General features: G+C 46.4%; 1 protein-coding gene across 1 annotated transcript in view; it reads left to right on the top strand.

The window, feature by feature from the left end:
* LOC119167647 (cytochrome P450 2C41) overlaps window positions 1-22,922 on the top strand; it is a 63,002-nt gene that overhangs the window by 15,419 nt on the left and 24,661 nt on the right. Inside the window, exons 4-5 of the mRNA XM_037419159.2 lie at window positions 8,410-8,516; window positions 21,400-21,704. Coding sequence (XP_037275056.2) covers window positions 8,410-8,516; window positions 21,400-21,704 — 412 coding nt within the window. The remainder of the gene's footprint in view (window positions 1-8,409; window positions 8,517-21,399; window positions 21,705-22,922) is intronic.

The raw sequence follows: 22,922 nt of genomic DNA, 5'->3' as shown, positions 1-22,922 counted from the left end.
TAAAGGTCCAGACATTTGTCTCTTTGGGAGGGGGGTGTCCAATGCTTGTAAAATGGCAATGATGAGCTATCAGTATTGTGAGCCGAGGACCGATCATAAAAGTACTCACGGAGGCGCATGTTACGTTCGAAATTGTGAAGATCCTTCACCAACTGAAATTCACTATAGCCTCCTGTTGCAGGGCAAAAATTAAGTCCTCGAGATAACACACTACGTTCCTCAATTGATAGATCGTAACATGACAAATTTATAATGTTATCCTGTCCAGAAGATTTACTTTCCAGCTCGGGCTGGCGCATTTCAGCTGTAGTTAGAGTGTTTCCTCGTCGAAAGCATTCCATTTTGCAGCTTGTGCAATCCTCTCAGTTTACGACTGAAGAATTAAAAACTCTCGAATTATATTGGTCACAAAAGTTAGCCGAGCTGGATGCTAAAACGTCAAAGAAGGTCGCGCGTGACAACTTAGGAAAAAGGAATGCTCCCGACGAGGAAACATTCTAACTACAGCTGAAATGCGCCAGCCCGAGCTGGAAAGTAAATCTTCTGGACAGGATAACATTATAAATTTGTCATGTTACGATCTATCAATTGAGGAACGTAGTGTGTTATCTCGAGGATTTAATTTTTGCCCTGCAACAGGAGGCTATAGTGAATTTCAGTTGGTGAAAGATCTTCACAATTTTGAACGTAACATGCGCCTCCGTGAGTACTTTTATGATCGGTCCTCGGCTCACAATACCGATAGCTCATCATTGCCATCTTACAAGCATTGGACACCCCCCTCCCAAAGAAACAAATGTCTGGACCTTTATATCAGAGCTGTACAACGCGATGTCATGCAGGCATATAAAGAACGTACACCATTGCGCCGCAACCTTACTGACATAGAGCAACAAGCAATTAAATCCCCCGCTAGTCGTAATGACAAAATTATAAAACCTGCAGATAAAGGAGGCGCCATTGTTGTAATGGACAGAAGCAAATATATCAGCGAAGGCCATAGGCAGCTCAGTGATGCATCATATTACAAGCGGCAAGATCATGACCCAAAAAACGAGTTCAAAGATATTGTTCGTGATACTTTCACTGCGCTCTTTAATAATAAAGAAATGAGCTATGGCACTCTGAAATCCCTGATACCGTTGAGCCCAGTAGCTGGCAGGTTTTACCTTCTTCCCAAAATTCATAAGAGAGATAATCCCGGTAGACCGATAATTTCTGGTATTGGAACAGTGACTGAGAACCTTTCCCGTTATGTAGACAGCCTCATCAACACCATTCCGTCCAGCTTTTCTTCTTACATTAAAGATACCAATCACTTTCTATCAGATATTGTTGACCTACAGGTTCCTCAAAATTCGTTTCTCGTTACGTTAGATGTCACGTCACTATATACTAATATCCCTCACTCAGATGGCATCGAAGCAGTTATCTGCGCGTACAACAATTGCGACGCCAACAAACCAGTTTCTGCATCTACGTTAGCTACGTTGCTTAAGCTCATTCTTGAACTTAACAATTTCGAATTTGATGGGACACATTATGTTCACGTTAGCGGTACATCTATAGGCACAAGAATCGGACCAAACTACGCAAACATATTTATGGGACTCCTTGAAAACAAATTTCTTGCAAATTGTGAATATAAGCCATTTTACTATAAGTGGTTCATTGACGACATTTTCCTAATCTGGCAACATAGTGAATTGCAACTTCTTTCTTTCATAGCAGGTCTTAACAACGCTCATCCGGCGATTTCTTTTTCGCACTCATATTCACCTGTGAACATAAACTTCATTGATGTCATGGTCACTCTACGTAATGGGAAGCTGATAACTAATCTTTACAGAAAACCCACGGATAGGCAGCAATACCTGCACTTTAGCAGTAGTCACGTGAAACACAACAAAACTAGTATTCCCTACAGCCAAGCAGTCCGTTTTCAAAGAATATGCTCTGATAGCAGTGAATTTTCCCGCCACTGCGAACAACTTCGGAGCGCGCTCGAAAAACAGAGCTATCCGGCCAGCATAATCACAGACGCCATTAAACGTGCAGAAGAGCTTGACCGTTCAGACCTGCTGAGTACTAACAAAAGACCCAAAGACTGTTCGCAGACTAATCTAATTTTGACACATGCGGCTTCAGCTCCAAATGTGAACCATATCTTAAAGAAACAATTCAACATTTTAATACAGAGCGAGCGGCTCAAAGGAATCTTTACAGAACAACAACGCGTGGTCTACCGGCGGTCGCGGAACCTTCGTGATTTACTAACCTCATCTAAAACCACGTGTTCACATCATGAAGGCTGTCATCCCTGCAACAAACCACGTTGCAAAGTGTGCGCGCACATGACGACATCTAAAACAGTTTTAAGTACATCGTCCAGTTTTTCTTTAAAGATAAATGGGAACTACACGTGTGATAGTATCAACGTCATCTATCGTCTCGAGTGTTCAACATGCGGAGATCAGTACATAGGTCAAACAGAGACAAGTTTCAGAATTCGTTTTAATAATCACCGTGCACATGCCGTAAGCCTCCCTAATCTACCGCTGTAGAAGCACGTCAGTATGCCTGGCCATGGTTTCGACAAAATTAGGGCCACTATTATTCAGTCCGGTTTCAAGACAAATCACGATAGGGAAGTGAGGGAATCCTTCTTGATCCATAAATTTAACACCATTCGCTCAGGTATCAATGAAAACGTAGGAAAGCTCACCTGCCTCGCACTATAACAACACGACTTCTTAGATTAGTAAAATATTTTAGTGTAGTATATTAAAATGTATATTAGTCAACCGTGGTTTCTTTACTTCAGAGCTCTTTTGCATGTCCTGCCAACCATACTGTGCCCCGCGTGTCGATGCGCAAGAAAATTTGAGACTTCTATATTCAGGCACCCATCACATGTCAGTCATGTCAACACAAGGTTCTGACAGATTACCATTTTTTACTTTGATTGTCCTAGCTGCTATACCGAGAGTTCATCACGTGAGCCTATAAAAGCGGCTGCATTGTATCATATCTACTTACTCTGACGAAGGCCGTGCCACGGCCGAAACGTTAGTATATACGATCCTTTTCTTATGTGCTATCTGCAAGTTCATTCCATATATATATATATATATATATATATATATATATATATATATATATATATATATATATATATATATATATGACGCTACGAAGAATGGGCGACGTGGCCTGGCTCATACCCCATGTTTATTCTACTCTCCGACTTCTCCCAACCATCCCTGCCATCTTACGTCACAGGATTCCCCCTCCCCCCGAAAGATGGCACCGGTTACAAACTACAACAAATTGAAGAAGAGAATAAACAAAACAATGGCCAAGTTGAAAATTTCACATCCCGACGGAGTTTCACAATCTCACTGAATCTTCAAGGCTGAGGGAGCAGTCCTGTGATTTCTATGACGACTCTGGTGGACGAGCTTGACTGTTGCGTCCTGGATGGCATAACCACACCCTGGAAATCTGAACTGATGATGACATCGGTTGAGTTTTTGTGAAGAACGGACAAGGTTGGGAGTGCCTGTAGCATTTGAAGTTCGGATGTCGTCGGGGTTGTATTTTTCGTCGTGAATGGTGCCATCCCAGTGCTTCTTGCTTTCGTGCTTTTTGACAGACAGTGACGAAGTGCCTGAGTACTTGTGGTGTGCAAGCAGTGCTTCCGTGTCTTTGTTGGCGTTTTCTGTGGTGGTGCAGTCGGTGTAATAGCTGAGGCAGCGAGTGTCTCTGGTGACTTTTCTTTGTGCGAAAGTGTCTGACGTCTTGAGTTCGTCTTTGTTTTCGAGATCTTATTTTCCGATGTTCTTTTATTGGTGAGTGCGCTTCCGTTGAATTTTGCGTTCGTCGGTGCCCTCATTGCAGTCTCTCTCGTTGTAGCATGCGTTTATGAACTTGGCTTTGTTGCTTTCCTGAGGCTTCTCAAGAGATGTCTGTAGTGGCGCCCTTTCCGGAATGGGGCATTCATTTCTTTCGATATTTGACGCGTCCTGTCGACAGCTGATGCTTGGTGAATCGGTGTCTTGCTTGTCGGGCATAGTTGGTAATACGTCCTCATCGCTAGCAGGCTCTTCAGAGGCTTCGGTGACGTGGTTCATTACGCACGCTTCTGAAAGACAACTCTGTACGAGGTTTGATGTATCATGTGCTTCTGAATTTGTTCGATTCATGAATTGGTGAGCTCTGCATGTGGGCCCCATAGGTGACATGGCATTACTAGGTTTGAACTGCAGATTTTGGCAAGTCTGCGGTGCCGTAGAAATGGCAGGAAGCTCTTCGGGAGCTTCCTTTTCGCTGTTTACTGCGAGTGGTTCTTGCGCCTGGTAGCGTGCGACGTTCGATGCGTCTGAGCCTTCTGTTTTGTTTGGACTCTCGAGAGTGTGTGCGCCGAACGGTGATGCATGAAACCGTACGGAAGAAGAGAGGCTTGGCAGGGTATTTTTCCGATGCGTCAACTTGTCTATCGTGAACATGGTGTCCTTATGAGGCAAACGGTGAGTGACAGGAACGCTTGAAAAGCCGCATGATGGAAAACCGGGTGGTGGACCATGTATTCGAGACGAAACCTTAAGTGCATGAGGTGGGTAAGCAACGTCTCGTGTCGTGTGCTGGAGCGACGACTTTGAAAATACCGGCTTTCGTGAAGGGAAACCTGGTGGAAAGCTACGTTCCTTGAGAAATAAGCGTGGACTGCGATGGTCGCGTGTGGTTTCATGCAGATGGTCGATAATGAGGAAGTCCTTGTCGTAGTCGTTAAAACGGGCAATCATCTTTTCTCTGATCTTTTGCCATGATTCGTCGTTTTCGAATATGTGTATCAGGAAAAACTTAAATGCCTCACCGGAGATGTAGTCGGTAAAGTTGGTGATCATCTCCCGTTCCGACCATGATGCAGCGGCGGCATGGAGCTCGAACAGTTTGAACCAGTCCTGTACGGGTCCGTCGTCCGCTGATCCGGTGTACTTGGGGATGTCAAGGTCGTCTGATGATGCTGTCATGATGCTTGGTGGTCTTGGTGGTCCGCGTTCTTCTGTGGTCCGTGTTCGATCACTGCGTCTCGCTGAGGTCTTCGATGAGGATGGCCGGGCGATGAAGTGGTTGCGAGGTCTTCATCCTGTCGACTCGTGTGACGCTACGAAGAATGGGCGACGTGGCCTGGCTCATACCCCATGTTTATTCTACTCTCTGACTTCTCCCAACCGTCCCTGCCTTCTTACGTCACACACACACACACACATATATATATATATATATATATATATATATATATATATATATATATATATGTATGTATATGCTATAATTACTGAGAGACTTGGCCTGGCTCATACGTCATGTATATTCCAAAAGCACTTTCTCCTTCTCTGCTTCTACCAACCATCCAATCCATCGTACGTCACATGATTCCCCTCCCCCCGGAAGAAGTCACGTCAGACACTTAACAAAACAACAAAAACGCAAAGTGTTAAAGCGAAAAATGTCCAAATGCACCGTAGTTCCATTTCAGAAGGGAGTTTCTTAACTCGCACAAAAATCCACAGCAGAGGGAAGCAGTCCGGCCATATCTAAGAGGACGCGACTGGACTAGGCTGGCTGTTGCGTCCTGGAGGCATTACCACACCCTGGAAATCGGCCCTGGTGATGACATCGGTTGAGTTTTTGTGAGAAACGGACAAGGTTTGGAGTGTCTGTAGCCTTTCAGGTTCGAATGTCGAAGGCGTCAAATTGTGTGTCGTGGCGGGAACAGACGGTGAGCTTCAGGTTTGCGGGTGCGAAGATCGCAGCTGACAGAATGGTGTCTTGGTATCTGCGTTCTTCAGATAATGCCTTTTTGTCTCTTTTGTCGTTTTCTGTGGTTTCGGAGCTGTAATCAAGGCGCAGTCTTGATTTCTTGTGCCAAACGCGTTTGTGGTGCCGATACATTATGCGTATATGTCTCACGTCTTGAGTTTGCTTTAAGAGGCTCTCTTTGCGGTGTTGTCCTTGTTGGTGTATCCGTTGGTGTGTCTCGAATCCTTGGACTCACTTTTGCTGGCGTTGCTGTGGTTGTATTGAAGCCTGCTTAGGTGGGAGTGCTTCTTGAACATCATGCCGGTTTTCTTTACAAATTGATGTAGTGTCCAGCCGGCAGCTGTTTCAATGCTTTTCAGGCAGCGAAGTTGGTAGGACAGATTTGACTGGAAGACTATCAGAGGCGCCTGCGGCAGTATTCATTACGTAGGCTTCTGGCACCTGGCAACCTGTAAGAGTTGCTTCTGAGCCTCCTGTGTTTGGGCTTTCAGATGGCTGTTCTCTCAATGGCGACACCGAAATAGGCGTGGTTTGGTCAGACTCTAGTTGGGAATGACTGTTTTCTGTGCAACGAACATTGCGAGCTCTTCTGGCGCATGGAACTGAACTGTAGGTCCCGTGCTTGACTAAGTATGCTCCGAGATCCTTTGCTCTATTCCGACCATAGTGAACATCGTATGAGACGTGAGGTGGGCGTTGTGAGCGACCGAAGATCCACGCGTTGGAAAAGCAGGAGGTTGGTCAATGCGTGAAGGCTGCTTTTGACTGTTGAGACTGAGTGCGGTTGTCTGTGGATGATGGCTTATAAGCAAGTCTTTGTCGTAGTCGCCATTGTATTCTTTAAACCAAACGATCATTTCTTGTTTGATCTTTTCTCATGACTGGTCGTGAAATATGTGGGTGAGGTAGAATTTGAAGGCTGTCACAGGTCCCGTTAATTCGGGAGGCGATCGCCGGGCTAATTCCAAGGGCTGAAGTCCAAGGGCGAACCGCACCATGAAAGTGTGGACAATTTAGAAGTGGTCCTTTTTGGCGCGCCAGCGGACGCCGGTTGTGGCCCAAAGAACAAGTCAGAGCTGAGAGTTGATAAACAAAACAAAATTATATTCTCAATAATGGCACATCAAAAACGATACACAAGTATGCACACTCCACAATAGTTGCATACAATATGTCACTAATCAAACAACGTACTACACAGTACAATCAGCCACACTCGAAACAACGGACACAGACAACAATACGCACTACAATGCAGTCACATGCATTGAACAACCAAGACACTTAAAGACTAAAGAGATAGAAAACCTATTCAGTTGAAAGTTCTTGGAACAAAAGTCTGGATGATACTCTTTCGAGAATCACTCACTCAAAGTCCAGCGTTGTTGTCGTTCCGCTGCCCCCGAAGTTTCTCTTCCAGGAAACCTCTGTCGTTCCGCTGGCCCCGAAGTTTCTCTTCCAGGAAACCTCACGACTTCACTTGGCCGCTCTCCAAGCTTCAAACTTCTTCGCCGGAAACACGTCGGCTTCACACTCGCAGCTGTTGCCACGCGTCTTCGCTCGATAGCGGTAGACACACACTCTTGCCTGTAGCTCGAGTCATCACCCCTCAGGTGGAAATCCTCTTTTTCTCCTGCTCTGTCACTACGGACAAAACCTTCGCCGACTACATGGCGGAATCTCTATGCGCTCTGGCGCTAACTTCCGTCTTCGCCTGATCTCCCATCTCGGCTGCTCGATTAAATACCTTCCGCGCGAGATTCCAGAAAATTCTCATCATTTCGTCGGCGCGACACGCAGCGAAGGCTGGGGAGAGGGCGAGACGGTTCGAAGGCCGTCCCCGACGGATGACGCAACCCGGCATCCCCACGCCCCTTTCCATCTAGAAAATTCCAGAGCTTGCTCGGCTGCCGGTGCGAGGAGGTTTCGTCGGCGAACCCACGCTTCCGAGGGGAGAGGGGCGCGTGCCCGGGGAGTCTTTGGATGCTTGTTTTCTTTTTTGTTTTTTATCGCTGACCTCGCGGCATCTCTCCCGCGCTTTATCGCGACAATTTTGCGGTGCGCCCTTTTTGAGCGCTCGTTTTGTGACAAAGCCCTCACCGGAGACGTAGTCAGTAAAGTGCGTCGGCATTTATACTCTTGCCGTCGAATGTTCTAGCGTATTTTGCTGACGGTGGCGTAGGTTCCAGAATAATCTGTACAGTTCGCAGAGTGGGCGTGATCTTATCGAAATGATTTACTGAAGTCCGGAAGCTACTCGAAAACTTCAGGCGCGGTTTGCGCTGAGAATTGTGTAGTGTTTTGGGGCGGTAACAAAACTTGAGAAATGGAACGTGGCAACATATATATATATATATATATATATATATATATATATATATATATATATATATATATATATATATATATATATATGATGCCGCAGCTATCTTTAACCTAAATATCAAACAAACGCATGTTGCTGACCGTTGCCTGGAGATCGTCAGACTATTCGATTCAGACTATTCAGACTATTCGACGTCAGAAGTTCGATTCCTAGCTTACTGAGCGAAATTTCGCAAAACGCTTCTAATATACGTGCAGGTATACTGACTCTGAACGGTGATATGTGGACAGCAAACAGGCGCCTATGCTTGACAGTATTAAGAGACCTTGGATTTGCAAACGACAAAATGGAGCAGAATATAATGGTGAGTCGCGTGCTTCTTCCATTCTTGTGTTATTAAGTGTGTGAACTGCCAGGTCAGAAACTCAAAAGACACTGCTAATTTCTAGAAAGCATTTTCACCACCTTGATGGCCACCACATTGCGCTACTTTAAGAAGCGAAGTAAAGTTGGTTGTCTTTCATCGAATCAAAGCAACTGTGCTCTTTTTGATATATTAGTCTATATATCTAGGTATCTATTTCAGCATGTGCTCACGCAAAACTCCTTCAAATGGCACAGTCAAACCCGACTACATCGAACTTATCCCAATAGAAGTTTGTCTTTTTCCGCACTTTTTTGAGCAACGTAAGGCTTTGCTATCAATGCAGTGAAGAATCCATTCTTATATTGGGTGAAAATAGCCAGAACGTTTTCGAGATGGAACATCGGGCTGTGTGAAACACCACACAACGATGCCTTTCTCTCATATACCGTTGTCAATTTATCTTCTTTTTTGCGCAAATGGTCTCTCCTGCATGTGGTAGAGTGAGCAGTGTGGCCAGGTTCAGGCCATGTGCAGATGCTACGGCTGGACATCTACAGCTTTCTCTCTGCATTTCTCGTCGCACCAATCATCTCTTCGTCAGTAGTTAACATTCTTTTCACAAGAAGAGAATAAGAAACAAAGAGTATTTACGAATGCAAAGCGTTTCATTACATAATACAAACACATTGAACGTCTATGAACTTATCTATATATCTAACACTAAGTGTTCCAGTACGAGACCCTCGTTAATGAATAAAGGAAAGGAGTGTATACCTAAGGGCTCGTTTTTCCGTGTTTTTTACAGAATATTAATGAGATCTAACAGACAATAATGGAAAAAAATGTATAGGGGTAGTTGTTAGAACAAACGGAATGTAAAATCAAGACAGAAAAGTGGGTGAAAAAATAACCAGTCGTGAGCAGGAATCGAACCTACAACATTCGAATAACGCGTTCGATGCTCTAACCACTGAGCTATCACAGCGGCCTTCCGTCCAATCACTTTTTGGGTTTATATGTGAATTTAGATGTGGGAGTGTCAGCCAGTGCCATCTGTAGCCAAGCGGCGAGTGTGAAACACCCTTTTATGCGCATGTGTGGCGTCGCGTAGCACGTGAACTTATTACGAGCAGGCAGCTGACCAATAGTCCCTTGTATACAACGTAATGACACCAAGTCTGCCAGTACGAGACCCTCGTTAATGAATAAGGGAAAGAAGTGTATACCTAAGGGCTGGTTTCTCCGTGTTTTCGACACAATAATAATGAGATCTAACAGACAATAACGCCAAGGAGTGTATAAGGGAAGTTATTAGAACTTCCCCTATACATATGGTAGACTTGGTGTCATTGCGTTGTATACGAGGGACTATTGGTCAGCTGCCCGCTCGTAATAACTTCACGTGCTACGTGACGCCACACATGCGCATAAAAGAGTGTTTCACACTCGCCGCTTGGCTACAGATAGCACTGACACTCCCACGCCTAAATTCACATATAAACCCAAAAAAGTGAATGTAGGGAAGTCGCTGTGACAGCTCAGTGGTTAGAGCATTGAACGCGTTATTCGAAGGTCGTAGGTTCGATTTCTGCTCACGCCTGGTTATTTTTTCACCCACTTTTCTTATTTACATTCCATTTGTTCTAACAACTTCTCCTATACATTCCTTGGCTATATTGTAGTAGTAGTAGTAGTAGTATTTTTATTTACAGTAAGCCGGATACAGAGCTCACTGCAGGGGCAAAGGGCTAAAGGCGAACAGCCTGACAAAGGCCCTTGTCCCTCCGCAGTCCGTGACAGTGCAAAGCTTTGACATCAGCACTGACAAACAATATATATATTCAATACATTGGTTTCAAGCAACCTTAAATTGTAAACACAAAATTCAAACATAAATAGCATAAGAAGTTTACATAACACATTTTAAGAATTAGAGGTCACTCTCGTTAAAATTCACAACTAAGCAATATCAATGAAACAACTCAAAAACATACACAAAATGCATGCGGATACAATGAATTCCGCTGTATACACTCGTATAATTGACATAGAAGTTTATGAACAATTTAAGCATCTGCAGAGGCATTAGACTCCATTACGTAGTTTCGATAGTGTAGACCGGTGGTTATGAATAAGTTCTTTATTTGTTTCTTGAAAGTCGCACTACTAGCCCTAAAGTTCAATTGATCTGCAAGGGTATTTAAAACCTGAGGAACCTGGTAAGCAATACTTTGTTTTCCATATTGGGTTCTTGTTCTAGGAGCTCGTTTCTTTTGTTCTCGCAGACTGTAGTGTGGTCTTCCGGTGCAACTTTCTTCATATAGCTTAGTCTTTTGTAATAACTGAAGTAATTTAAAATGATATAATTGATCAATTCTGAGTATGGAATGTTTAATGAATAGTGGAGCAGTGCGCAAGTCTTGTAGATTCGCCCTGTAATTTTCAAAGCAGCGCAATATTTTCTTTTGTATAGTTATTAACTTATGGTAATTCCCTTGTGATGTCGTTCCCCAGACTAACATCCCATAACTTACTTTAGAATGGAAGAGTGCATAGTACATACTTATTTTTAACCTCAATGGGATTAAGTGCATTGTTCTAAAAAAACAACCAGCTATTCGCGCTAATGCGGTGATCAGATGATTTACGTGTGTGTTCCAGTTTAATTGCTCCTGAAACCATACACCAAGAAACTTTTGTTCCCTAACATGTGCGATGCAATTTCCTTCGAATTTTACAGCTATGTTACTAATAGGTTTGTTTAAAGGTCGGAATATCATGTAGGTTGTTTTTTTTGCATTCAAGCGCAGTCCATTTTGCCTTAACCAATTTGAAAGATTGCTTAGATAGATATTTACACTGACCTCAAGTGATATTAGATTGTCTGATGTCATATTATTGTCTGTTAGATCTCATAAATATTGTGTCAAAAACACGGAAAAACAAGCCCTTAGGTATACACTTCTTTTCCATATATATATATATATATATATATATGTATATATATATATATATATATATATATATATATATATATATATATATATATATATATATATATATATATATATATTGTACCGAAGCATAGTGGCGCCAGCTCTGTGCCAGCGTGAAAGAAGACGTTGACGTCCGTGTGTGGCTCGTGCTTGCCGGGTTCCTGCCTGTACCAGCTTGTTGCGGCTAACGTTTCTGGAATAATAACCTGTGTTTTTACGCAACCTTGCTCGTTGCATTTGGTGGAAACGTGCTGGGTAACGTTCTGGAGCTCCGCAGCCGTAAGCTACCTTCTCAGTCCACGATGACCGAGCGCGTCGATCCCCCACAAGGCTCTTCCACGCTGCCACCCGTCATGTGTTCTGGTGTACTTCGTCTGCGTGACCCACCAGTATACAACGGCACTGAAGATCAAGATGTCGAGGACTGGCTGGCAGAGTACGAGCATGCCAGCGCGATTAACAAGTGGGATGACCCTGCGAAGCTGATTCACGTCATCTTCTACTTGACGGATTTGGCCAACCTATGGTTCACCAACCACCAAGCCGACATCCCCACCTGGTCGGTTTTCAAAGAGGCCGTCACCTCGTTTTTCGGTCGTCCAGCCATGCGTAAGCTTCGCGCTGAACTGGGACTGCGGGGACGATTTCAGCGAAATGGTGAGAGCTTCACAAGCTACATTGAGGATGTGATCAGCCTCTGTAGGCGAGTTGATGACAGCATGACGGAGGCTGACAGAATAAAGAACATAATGAAAGGCATTGATGACGACGCTTTTCATATGCTTCTGGCCAAAGACCCACAGACCGTCACGGCCTTGATTCAGTTATGTCAAAGTTTCGATGAGCTGCGCAAGCAACGAGTTTCTACACGTCGCGCTAATACGCAGACAGCTGATATTTCGGCCTTGGAGTGCAAAAGCAGTGGCCCCGACTACAGCGTGTTAATGCCTCAAATTCAACAGTACATCCGGGAGGAAGTTGCTCGACAGCTCTCTCTTGTCGCCACCATCAACGAGACCCCCACAACACTGGACCACTCACTTCGCCGTGCTATTCAGACGCAAGTTGCCGAGGCTCTCCCTTCGCCCACATCCCCAATATCAGTGGCTGCACCGCTGACTTATGCAGAAGCCGTCCGCCGACCTTCTGCCCAACCGCCGCTCCCTTCATACAGTCCAGCCACCAACTACTACAGGTCACCAGTTTCAGTTTATCCGGTAAATCGGCCCATTCCACCACCTCGAGCACCTGCCAACTCTTGGCGTACTCCGGATAACCGGCCCATCTGCTACAACTGTGGTATTCCAGGACATGTCGCACGCTACTGTCGTCGCCGTGGATTCTATTTTAATGATGTACAGCATTCCGGCAACATACTTCGGCCATCAGAATCGCATGTGACACCTGATTCGCATGACCCCCGCTCACGTCGACCAGACTTCAGCCGACGTCGATCTCCTTCACCCCGTCTTCGGTCTCCTTCCCCCATGCTTCGCCGTTCCAACCACGCCCAGGAGGAAAACTGACAGTCGCAGTTCCTGAGGCAAGAGCTGCGCCACCGACGAAATTTGCAAGACCTTATCTATCGCCCCCTAACGAGATTGCCGTGTTTGTGGACGGTTTCGCCACAACTGCTCTTGTCGACACAGGTGCCGCTATTTGTATAATCAGTGAAGTGTTATGCCGCAAACTGAACAAAGTGACGACTCCACTGGTTGAAATTTCTTTACGCACGGCGAGTTCGCAACACGTCCAACCTTCTGCCACATGCACTGCTCGTGTTGTGATTCAAGGAGTGCTTTACATCGTAGAATTTGTCGTCCTTCCGCATGCGTCTCATGAAATCATCCTGGGATGGAACTTTCTTTCCGCTAATCATGCGGTTGTCGACTGCGCTCGTGCTCAACTCGTTTTGTTTCCATTCAGCACGACATTCATAGATCTCCCTCGCTCACCCAAAAAGGTGATCGTCGCCGCTGACGTCGTCATTTCTGCTTTTTCGGTCACCGCGGTATCTCTTTTGTGCAACTCCGTTTCCGATACAACTGCCCTATTTATGCCGTCACAAGAATGCGCTCGTCGCCGGAACCTTGTCGTCCCGTTTGCCGTCATAACACTTGCCGATGGCTCCAGTGCCGTGTACGTGTGCAATCCGTTCCCTTGTCCCGCTACCTTATTGCATGGCGAATGCATTGGGAGTCTTGACACTTATGATGACATCTTTCCTTTCGATGCCCGTTCTGATACGACACCGATGTCCGTGGATGCTGTCACAGCTGGCACCGCGCCCTCACTACCTGACGAAGACGTTCTGTTGCGCAGCGTAGACACCGGCCTTACGCAAGACCAGCGCAATCAGCTCATTCAACTACTTGACCGTTTCCGCGCCTCCTTCGACCACGGACAACCTCCCTTGGGACGCACGTCAGTTGTCGCTCACCATATCGACACCGGTCATCATACTCCACTTCGTCAGCGCCCCTACCGCGTCTCGCAGGCCGAGCGTGACGTCATCACTCAACACGTCGACGAAATGCTGCAACGTGGTGTTATTCAGCACTCACACAGTCCTTGGGCTTCGCCAGTGGTCCTCGTGCGAAAAAAGGATGGCTCCATCAGGTTTTGCGTGGATTATCGTCGACTAAACAACATCACACGCAAGGATGTTTATCCCCTGCCACGCATTGATGACGCCTTGGATTGCCTTCAAGGTGCGGAGTTTTTCTCTTCACTGGATCTGCGCTCTGGATATTGGCAAGTACCAATGGCTGAACCAGACCGTCCAAAAACGGCGTTTGTGACCCCTGACGGCTTATATGAATTTAATGTAATGCCCTTCGGTCTTTGCAATGCGCCTGCGACTTTTGAAAGAATGATGGACAGTGTCCTCAGGGGACTTAAATGGCACATCTGTCTTTGCTATTTAGACGACATAGTTGTATTCTCGGCGAATTTCGAAACTCATCTTTCCCGTCTGGAACAAGTTCTCCAGTGCCTTACGACAGCCCGGTTGCAACTTAACTTCAAGAAATGTCGTTTTGGCGCCCGCAAACTCACAATTCTCGGCCACGTCGTTTCAAAAGAAGGAATATCGCCAGATCCTGCCAAACTGCGTGCCGTTGCCGAGTACCCCAAGCCTACTACCCTAAAGGAGCTTCGTAGTTTCATAGGCTTGTGTTCCTATTTTCGGCGTTTCATTCGCAATTTTGCCTCTATAATTGCCCCTCTGACTCAGCTTCTCTCCCGTAGCACGGACCTCTCTGGCTGGAATTCCCACTGCGATGAGGCATTCACGGCGCTATGCCGGCTACTCATCTCTCCGCCAGTTCTCCGCCACTTCGATCCCAATGCACCCACTGAAATTCACACGGATGCAAGCGGTGTCGGCCTCGGTGCCATTCTCGCTCAACGCAAGGATGGCTGCGACGAGTACGTTGTCGCCTATGCCAGCCGTACACTAACGAAGGCAGAGTCCAACTATTCCGTCACGGAAAAGGAGTGCTTGGCTATCATTTGGGCTATAGGAAAATTTCGCACCTACCTTTACGGACGCCAGTTTGATGTTGTCACAGATCACCATGCCTTATGCTGGTTAGCATCCATGAAAGATCCTACTGGCCGCCTCGCTCGTTGGGCTTTACGCCTTCAGGAATACGATATCCGTGTTGTTTATCGCTCACGACGCAGACATTCAGACGCCGATGCACTATCCCGTTCTCCACTGCCTCCTGACCTTGCCTGCTTATCAACTGCCATTTGCGATTCGTCATCGTTGAGCATCACTGACATGCCATCCGAACAGCGCAAGGATCCCTGGATCAATTCTTTGCTCGACGTCCTCTCTCACAGTTCGTCAGAAACGACTTCACGCTCCCTCTCTCGTCAAGCAAGACACTTTGCTGTCCGTGAAGGCTTGTTGTATTGCCGCAATTACGTGACGGATGGCCGTAGGTGGCTCCTTGTCATCCCTCGTCATTTGCGTTCGGACATCTGCGCTGCCTTTCACGATGACCCCCAGTGTGGCCACGCTGGAGTATTTAAGACTTACTCTCGCCTTCGTCTAAGATACTACTGGCGCGGCATGTATCGGCACGTTCGCCAGTACGTTCGGTCATGCACCACGTGTCAACGACGCAAGACGCCTTCTCACAGCACTGCTGGCCCTTTGCAACCCTTAACCTGCCCAGCGAGACCATTCGACCGCGTCGGAATTGATATTTATGGTCCTCTACCCAACTCTCTTCGAGGCAACCGGTGGATTATCGTCGCCGTGGATCATTTAACACGCTACGCTGAAACATCTGCGCTGCCTGCTACCACTGCGAAAGACGTTGCGTCCTTTCTTCTTCACCATCTCATTTTGCGACACGGTGCACCTCGTGAATTACTCAGTGACCGTGGACGCGTGTTTCTCTCGAACGCCGTCGACGAGCTACTCAAGGCATGTCGCACTGTCCATAGGAAATCCTCGGCATACCATCCCCAAACCAATGGCATGACAGAACGCTTTAACCGTACCCTTGGAGATATGCTTGCCATGTACGCCTCTGACGACCACACTAATTGGGACCAAGTGCTCCCTTTTGTCACGTACGCGTACAACTCTGCGCCACAAACAACCACTGGCTTTTCTCCTTTCTTCCTTCTGTACGGACGTGAGCCATCATGCTCCATGGACACCATTCTCCCTTACAGGCCTGATGTTTCCGAAGCGACGCCTGTTTCCGAAGCAGCTGCTTATGCCGAAGAGTGTCGTCAACTCGCTCGCTCATTTACCGCACAAGGCCAATGGCGCCAGAAAACTGACCACGATTCCTCTGCGTCTACTGTACACTATAACCCAGGAATGCTGGTTTGGCTCTGGGTCCCGTCTACCCCTCCCGGTCTTTCTCCGAAGCTTTCGTCGAAATACCATGGCCCCTACCGTGTGGTGCGGCAAACATCTCCTGTCAACTATGAAGTTGAGCCCATTGATCTACCCTCGGACCAACGCTGCCGTGGGCGTGAAACAGTACACGTATCACGCCTCAAACCGTGCTATGACCCCCTTGTCGTGTCCTTTCCCTAGGTCGCCAGGTTGGCTCCTTTCTGCGCGGGGAGTAATTGTACCGAAGCATAGTGGCGCCAGCTCTGTGCCAGCGTGAAAGAAGACGTTGACGTCCGTGTGTGGCTCGTGCTTGCCGGGTTCCTGCCTGTACCAGCTTGTTGCGGCTAACGTTTCTGGAATAATAACCTGTGTTTTTACGCAACCTTGCTCGTTGCAATATATATATATATATATATATATATATATATATATATATATATATATATATATATATATATATATATATATGTGCACATACAAGTAACTAACATGAACGTGTTCCGCACTCAAACCACGGCAGTTATTACCAGTGCTTGAGTCGTGGAGTTGTCGAAGAGCGCGCCTCCGAGCTCTCGTCCGGCGTACCCCGAACAAGGGGCGGATTGCAATGCTGCATGAAACCAAGTCATTGGTGCACGCCGTGTGGCCTGGTCTCAGCCGGTCGGAAGAGCGGCCGGCCACGTGGACTCAGCGCCAGGCTGGGGGAGTGAGTTGCCTTTTCTGGGTCAAGACTGGTGCATGGCCTGGCTCAGCTGATACCTGCCAGGGAGAAGCCCACTGTAGCCATGTCAGAGCCTGGTACAGCACCGGTGACGTCAACAGGAACAGTGCCACGAAGGATGGTTGGAACAGTACCAGCCAAGAACCGCACCTCGGACAGCGACATGCCAGTGCCAGGGACAACGCCAGCCCCTCACCAGGAATGTCGCTGGGGAACCGCGGCCAGTAACAGTTGGGGCGATGCCCAGCCTAGTAGTCCCTCGATATCGTGGTAGCCGAGATGGGTCCCGGACAAGCAGCGTCGTCTGCTTGTCCGGGGCCCATCCCGCAGATCGCGGGATCGAATCCCGGCTGCGGTGGCTGCATTTCAGATGGAGGCGGAAATGTTGTAGGCCCGTGTGCTCAGATTTGGGTGCACGTTAAAGAAGCACAGGTGGTCGAAATTTCCGGAGCCTTCCACTACGGCGTCTCTCATAATCATATGATGGTTTTGGGACATTAAACGCCACTTAGAAATTCATCAATGAAGCCCTTGATCTGCTACAACCTCATTTTAACAAACTTGTAGACAAAAGGTACAACACAGCCTCATCACACGCATCGGGGCGATGCTGCTTGATAGGAGTGATAATGCCAACAGAAATTGTTAACGCAGAGCTAGAGCAGAACACGGACGTCATTAACAAAGAGAAACGCTGACGGCACCGCTACGACAGATGAGGCCAGCCGGAAGGCATGAGGGCCACAGCATGTTCACGAGCTTTTACCGAGTGGCCAATGCGCGTGAAGAAGAAAACGACGGTGGTCGAGGCCGATGCTCGCGAGGACTACGGAGGTTTGGTTCATTTTCCTAACTGCTGTGTAATTCCTTTGGCTTGGGGTACAAGTTCATCGTTATTAAACGTTGTAAATAGAACACCCTCATAGTTAGGTTGTTAGATTTGCTGCAATATTAGTCCGATTGACGATGCCGGTATCAGTTGTTTCAACTCTCACATGGAAAAATTACCCACTTCTTTACTCCCTGTTCCTAGAAACATAAGAAATGCCAATAACCTGTGGCACATACCCGCATAACAGTGGTACATAACCACATAACATATACACAACAGTGGTACATAGATAGATAGATAGATAGATAGATAGATAGATAGATAGATAGATAGATAGATAGATAGATAGATAGATAGATAGATACCCAAAGTGCTTGCAGTACCGAGAGGAGGGCTTTACACCTAAAAGCCTACATCAGCAGCATTGACCCGAACGAATCTAAATACTTCACAGCATAATATCGGAGTGAATGATGATGAGTGGGGTGAAGCGTCCATCCGTCCGTCTGTTCGTGCTTCTGTCTGGCTGTCCGTCTGTGCGTGCGTCCATCCGCTCTGATTCTGTCTGTCCGTCAGTCTATCCTTGCTTCTGCCTGTCTGTCCATCCGTTCATGCATGCGTTCATCCCTCCGTCCATGTTTCTGTATGTCTGTCTAATAGTCCGTGCGCGCGTCCATTCGTCCGTCCATGCGTCCTTTCGTCTGTCCGTCCGTCCACTCGTCCATCTCTGCGTTCGTCCGTGCGACCATTCATCTTTCTGTCTGTATGTCTCTCCGTTCGTGCATGCGTCAGTCCGTCCATCCGTGCTTTTGTCTTCTCTCTGTCTACGCTGCTGGCTGTACATCTGACCAGGATTTCTGTCTGTCTGTGTGTCCATCTGTCCATTTGTCCGTCCATACGTCCATCCGTGCATCCGTCCGCCCATCCATGCTTCTGTATATTTGTAGGTCTATGCGTTTGTAGCTCTGTCTGTCTCTTCGCGCGTATGTCTGTCTGTCTGTCTGTCTGTCTGTTTGTCCATCTGTCCATCCGTGTGTGCTTCCATACGCCCATCTCTGTCCGTCGATTTGTCCGTCCGTCCATGCTTCTGTTAGTTTATTAGTCCTCGCGTAAGTTCGTCCTTGCGTTTGTTCGTGCTTCCATCATTCCGTCCGTGCTTTTGTCTTTCTCAGTCTGTCTGTACATCTGTCTACTCGTCTGTCCGTCCGTCCCTCCGTCCGTACGCGCTTTTTGTGTCTGTCTTCCCATCCGTCCATCTGTGCATCCGCTCGTCCGCCTATGTTTTTTTTCTATGTCTGTCTGTCCGTCCATTAGTCTGTCCTTGCGTGCGTCCAATCATCTGCCTGTCTGTCTGTCCGTCCGTGCTTCTGTCTGTCTACCTGTCTGTACATCTCTCTGTCTGTCCGCGCGTGCGTCCGTCCATGCTTCTGTCTGTCTGTCTGCCGACCCATGCACCCGTTCATTGTTCTGTCTGTCTGTCCAACATTCCGACCGTCCATGCTTCTGTCTGTCTGTCCGTACGTCCGCGCATGCGTATTTTACGTCCGTCTGATCATGCTCCTGCCTGCCTGTGCGTCCACCCGTTCATGCGTGCATCCATCTGCCTGTCTGTCTGTCTGTCAGTCGTGCTTCTGTCCATCTGTCTGTCTGCCCATGCTTGCGTGCGTGCGTCCTTCCGTGCTTTTGTCTGTGTGTATGTTTGTCCATGCATCCGTGCTTCTGTCTGCTTGTGTGTCCGTTTGTCCGTGAGTTCTTGAGTGCGAGTGTCCGTGCCTCTGTCTGTTTGTCCGCCCAACAGTGCTTCAATCCGTCCATCCTTGCTTTGGCTGTCTGTCTGTGTGTCTCTCAGTAAGTCTATCCGCCTGTCTATCCAGAAGGCGGATAGTAAGCCTATCCGCCTTCTGTCACTCTGTCCGTCCATTCGTCTGTGTCTCTGTCCGTCCATCCAGTTTACAAATCATAAACTATATGAAAACCAATAACGTCATCTAGTGATATTATTTTAAGGACATGTACACAAACCCCATCTATTGAGCAATTCATAAATATAAAGTGTCTACATAGCACTATCATTCCTACTACTGCCGAGGAGGGAACAACCCACAGCCTGAGGAGCTTCGCCCTAAAAATAAATGTGAAGGCCTCAACGGGAATCCAGCTGCACCACTCTGCGTGGCAATCAAGTATTCTATCACAGAGCAACGCCAATTCCTAGAACTATTTTTAAAATAGAACCTAATGTTGATGAAATGTTCATTGTGGTTGCAGTACTGGATATGCAGTCTTATAGGCAGTTGTCATGTAATGTCAATTGTAGTTAAACGCCAAGCACTAAAGTTGATTGATCAAGCATGGTCCAGGGCTATTAGCCTTGCGAGCACCAGGGTTTTCTTTCAGCTTACCGCTTCTAGTGTTTCTAATACCCATGTTGCTGTTGGCATCGTTACGCAACTGTGGAGAACTGGTTTTAAAAAATATATGAGGCTGTTCAACGTTGTCAACGTTTGGATTTGTACATCAGTTAGGTGCTTTGTGCAACTCAAGTGCTTGTTTAACTTAGTATAACATTTCATATTGTTGCAATTGCATTTAGAGCTTTGTCTTCGCGGCAAGTGTTCGAAGTTTTCGGAAACTACGTTACTCAAAAGATGACTGAATAGAATTATCATGAGCTATGCTTAGGGTGAAGTTTATGGAACACAATAAAAACACTCATTTGATTGTAAATAAGGGGTTAATTTACATCCGGGTGGTCACGCGAAATTGCAGCCACAGCAAAATTCACGTGAAACTAAAATTGCAGCTTTTTCATTACCAGGCCTTGCCATGGTGGTCTGTAGCTAGGGCACTCGGCTGTTGACCGGCAGGCCACGTGATTGAATCACGGCAGCGGCGGCTGCATTTTCGATGAAGGCAAAAGTGTTGTAGACCTGTGTGATCAGAATTTGGTGCATGTTAAAGAAGCCCTAGTGGTCAAAAATTTAGGAGTCCTCCATTACAGCGTCTTCCGTAATCATATTTTCGTCTTCTGACGTTAAAGCCCACTTACCAATTAACCAAAATCAACTTTTTAACAGCGTTTATTACTGCGACTGGCGCTACAATAGGATGCTATATCATCACTTTACTTATGATACGCACGCATGATACGGATTTCACAAATGTTAGATAAGTCACCAATGTTATACCACTAGAGTGAGTACCTACTCAATACATTCTAGGTATAGGGTTGTGCAATGAGATTTCATTTCTTATTTGAAGCAGGACTGTTCTATTTTTCCTCTAACATCAGCTTACGAATTCACACGTATTCTCTTCTGTAAGGCTGAACTATTCATTTTTTCAGGTCTATTACTTCCCTAGTAACCAGTGCTAATGTTCTTATCATTTATAACTAATCAATTACGATCCATTCACTCATTAATTCTTTTTACTAATTACGCACTTCCTCTTTTTCTCTACAGAAGGAGCTCCAAATTCTAAAGGAAAAGATTGAGAACAGAAAGGGTGAACCAGTGCCAGTTTCTCCGTACATTACTGAATGTCTCACTTGCAACATCGCAAGCTTCTTTTATGGCAACTCTATTCCAAAGAACTCGGCCGTACGCTCTGACTTCAACGGCGTACTGAGGAAATTCCTCGAGGTCTTCGGCGTTCTCGACATCCTGGACTTTGTGCCGCGACTCTTGCAACAAGCACTTGGATATTTTTCGTTCACTAGTATCTACAAAGGACAAGTACTTATGAAGGAGTTGGATGAGTTTATTATGTAAGTGGCATTGTGGCCTGTTCACTTCCTTACGTTAACATAAGAGCTCTCGGTAAGCCATTACAGAGTGCTTATTTGTACTGCCGTGTTTCTTTAAGCGTGTTAGAGTTCATAAAAACGCAAGTGTTTCATAAGAAGCGGTTCTTGAGCGAGAAGCTGGTGAGGGCACGACGTTGAGTGTGAGCGGCTTGACCGAAATAAAGCGCAAGCTGCCGGCTAACCACGTGCTCCCGACGGGACAAGCAATGAAACGACGTTCGCACAATAAATAAAAATAAATAGAAGACCTGCAATTGGAACAACCCACACACTGCGTGTTCAGTTTGTCCTTGAGGCATTCCCGTCTATGAATTTAAGAAGCTAATCTTCGTTTACCTCATATCAAGTACACGGAAAAATAGTCACATCGGATGGTTCTGCGTATTACCTCGCTTCCTCTGTTTAATTCATTTAAGTGGCCTTACTCGAATACAACGGAAGCCGTCGGAGATTTTTTTGTAGATGGGTGCGTTAACAACCGCTAGAAGATGTACAACAACTTTAAGATTGACTACCTACTAACGGTCCCAAGAGTGTCCGGCACTGTGGCTTCAAATGTCTCGTGTCGTCACTTGTAGCTCTTAGTAAACTAAACTAGGTAGTGATTTCTTCGCCGGTACGAGGCAATAATTATACTTGACTGCGGCCCGTGTGGCCGATGTGCTGCGCATACAGGCATCACAAAACATCGCCATTGACGCCACTGTGAACTTATAAACAATAGCGAACAGAATGACACAGTCCATTTGTTCTAACTTCTCACTTCTTGCATATTGAAAAAGAAACTGCTCATTCAGGTCAGACTTCTTCATCAAACTCTACTCTTTGTAGATTGAAATCAGCAGTACCCGAAGGCTATTGAATCTGTTCGAGATGAAACTTCTATTTTTCTGTAGCAGCGCGCACATGGTAGCGTTTCAGCAGAGACAAATTGCGTTCTGTGAGCTTACTCGAGAGAAACTTTCACAACTGTTGGGCGGTGCATCGTGATGTCTTGCTCGGGAAATGTGACATATATACGAAGGAGACAGATTGTTTTGGAGTGCAGCTCGCTTAGGCGTTGAAGTCGAATGCGTGGTGTCGTCTTAACATGCAATAATATTCTACAGCATAGGCGTATATCAATTTTTAAAATTTCTTCAGTTGAGCAATTATCCAATTGCTCAACTGAAGATTGTC

Source organism: Rhipicephalus microplus, chromosome 6, assembly GCF_043290135.1.
Source record: "Rhipicephalus microplus isolate Deutch F79 chromosome 6, USDA_Rmic, whole genome shotgun sequence".
NCBI lineage: Eukaryota > Metazoa > Arthropoda > Arachnida > Ixodida > Ixodidae > Rhipicephalus > Rhipicephalus microplus.
The sequence above is the reverse complement of the archived record's forward strand: the minus strand, read 5'-3'. Positions and strand labels throughout refer to the sequence as shown.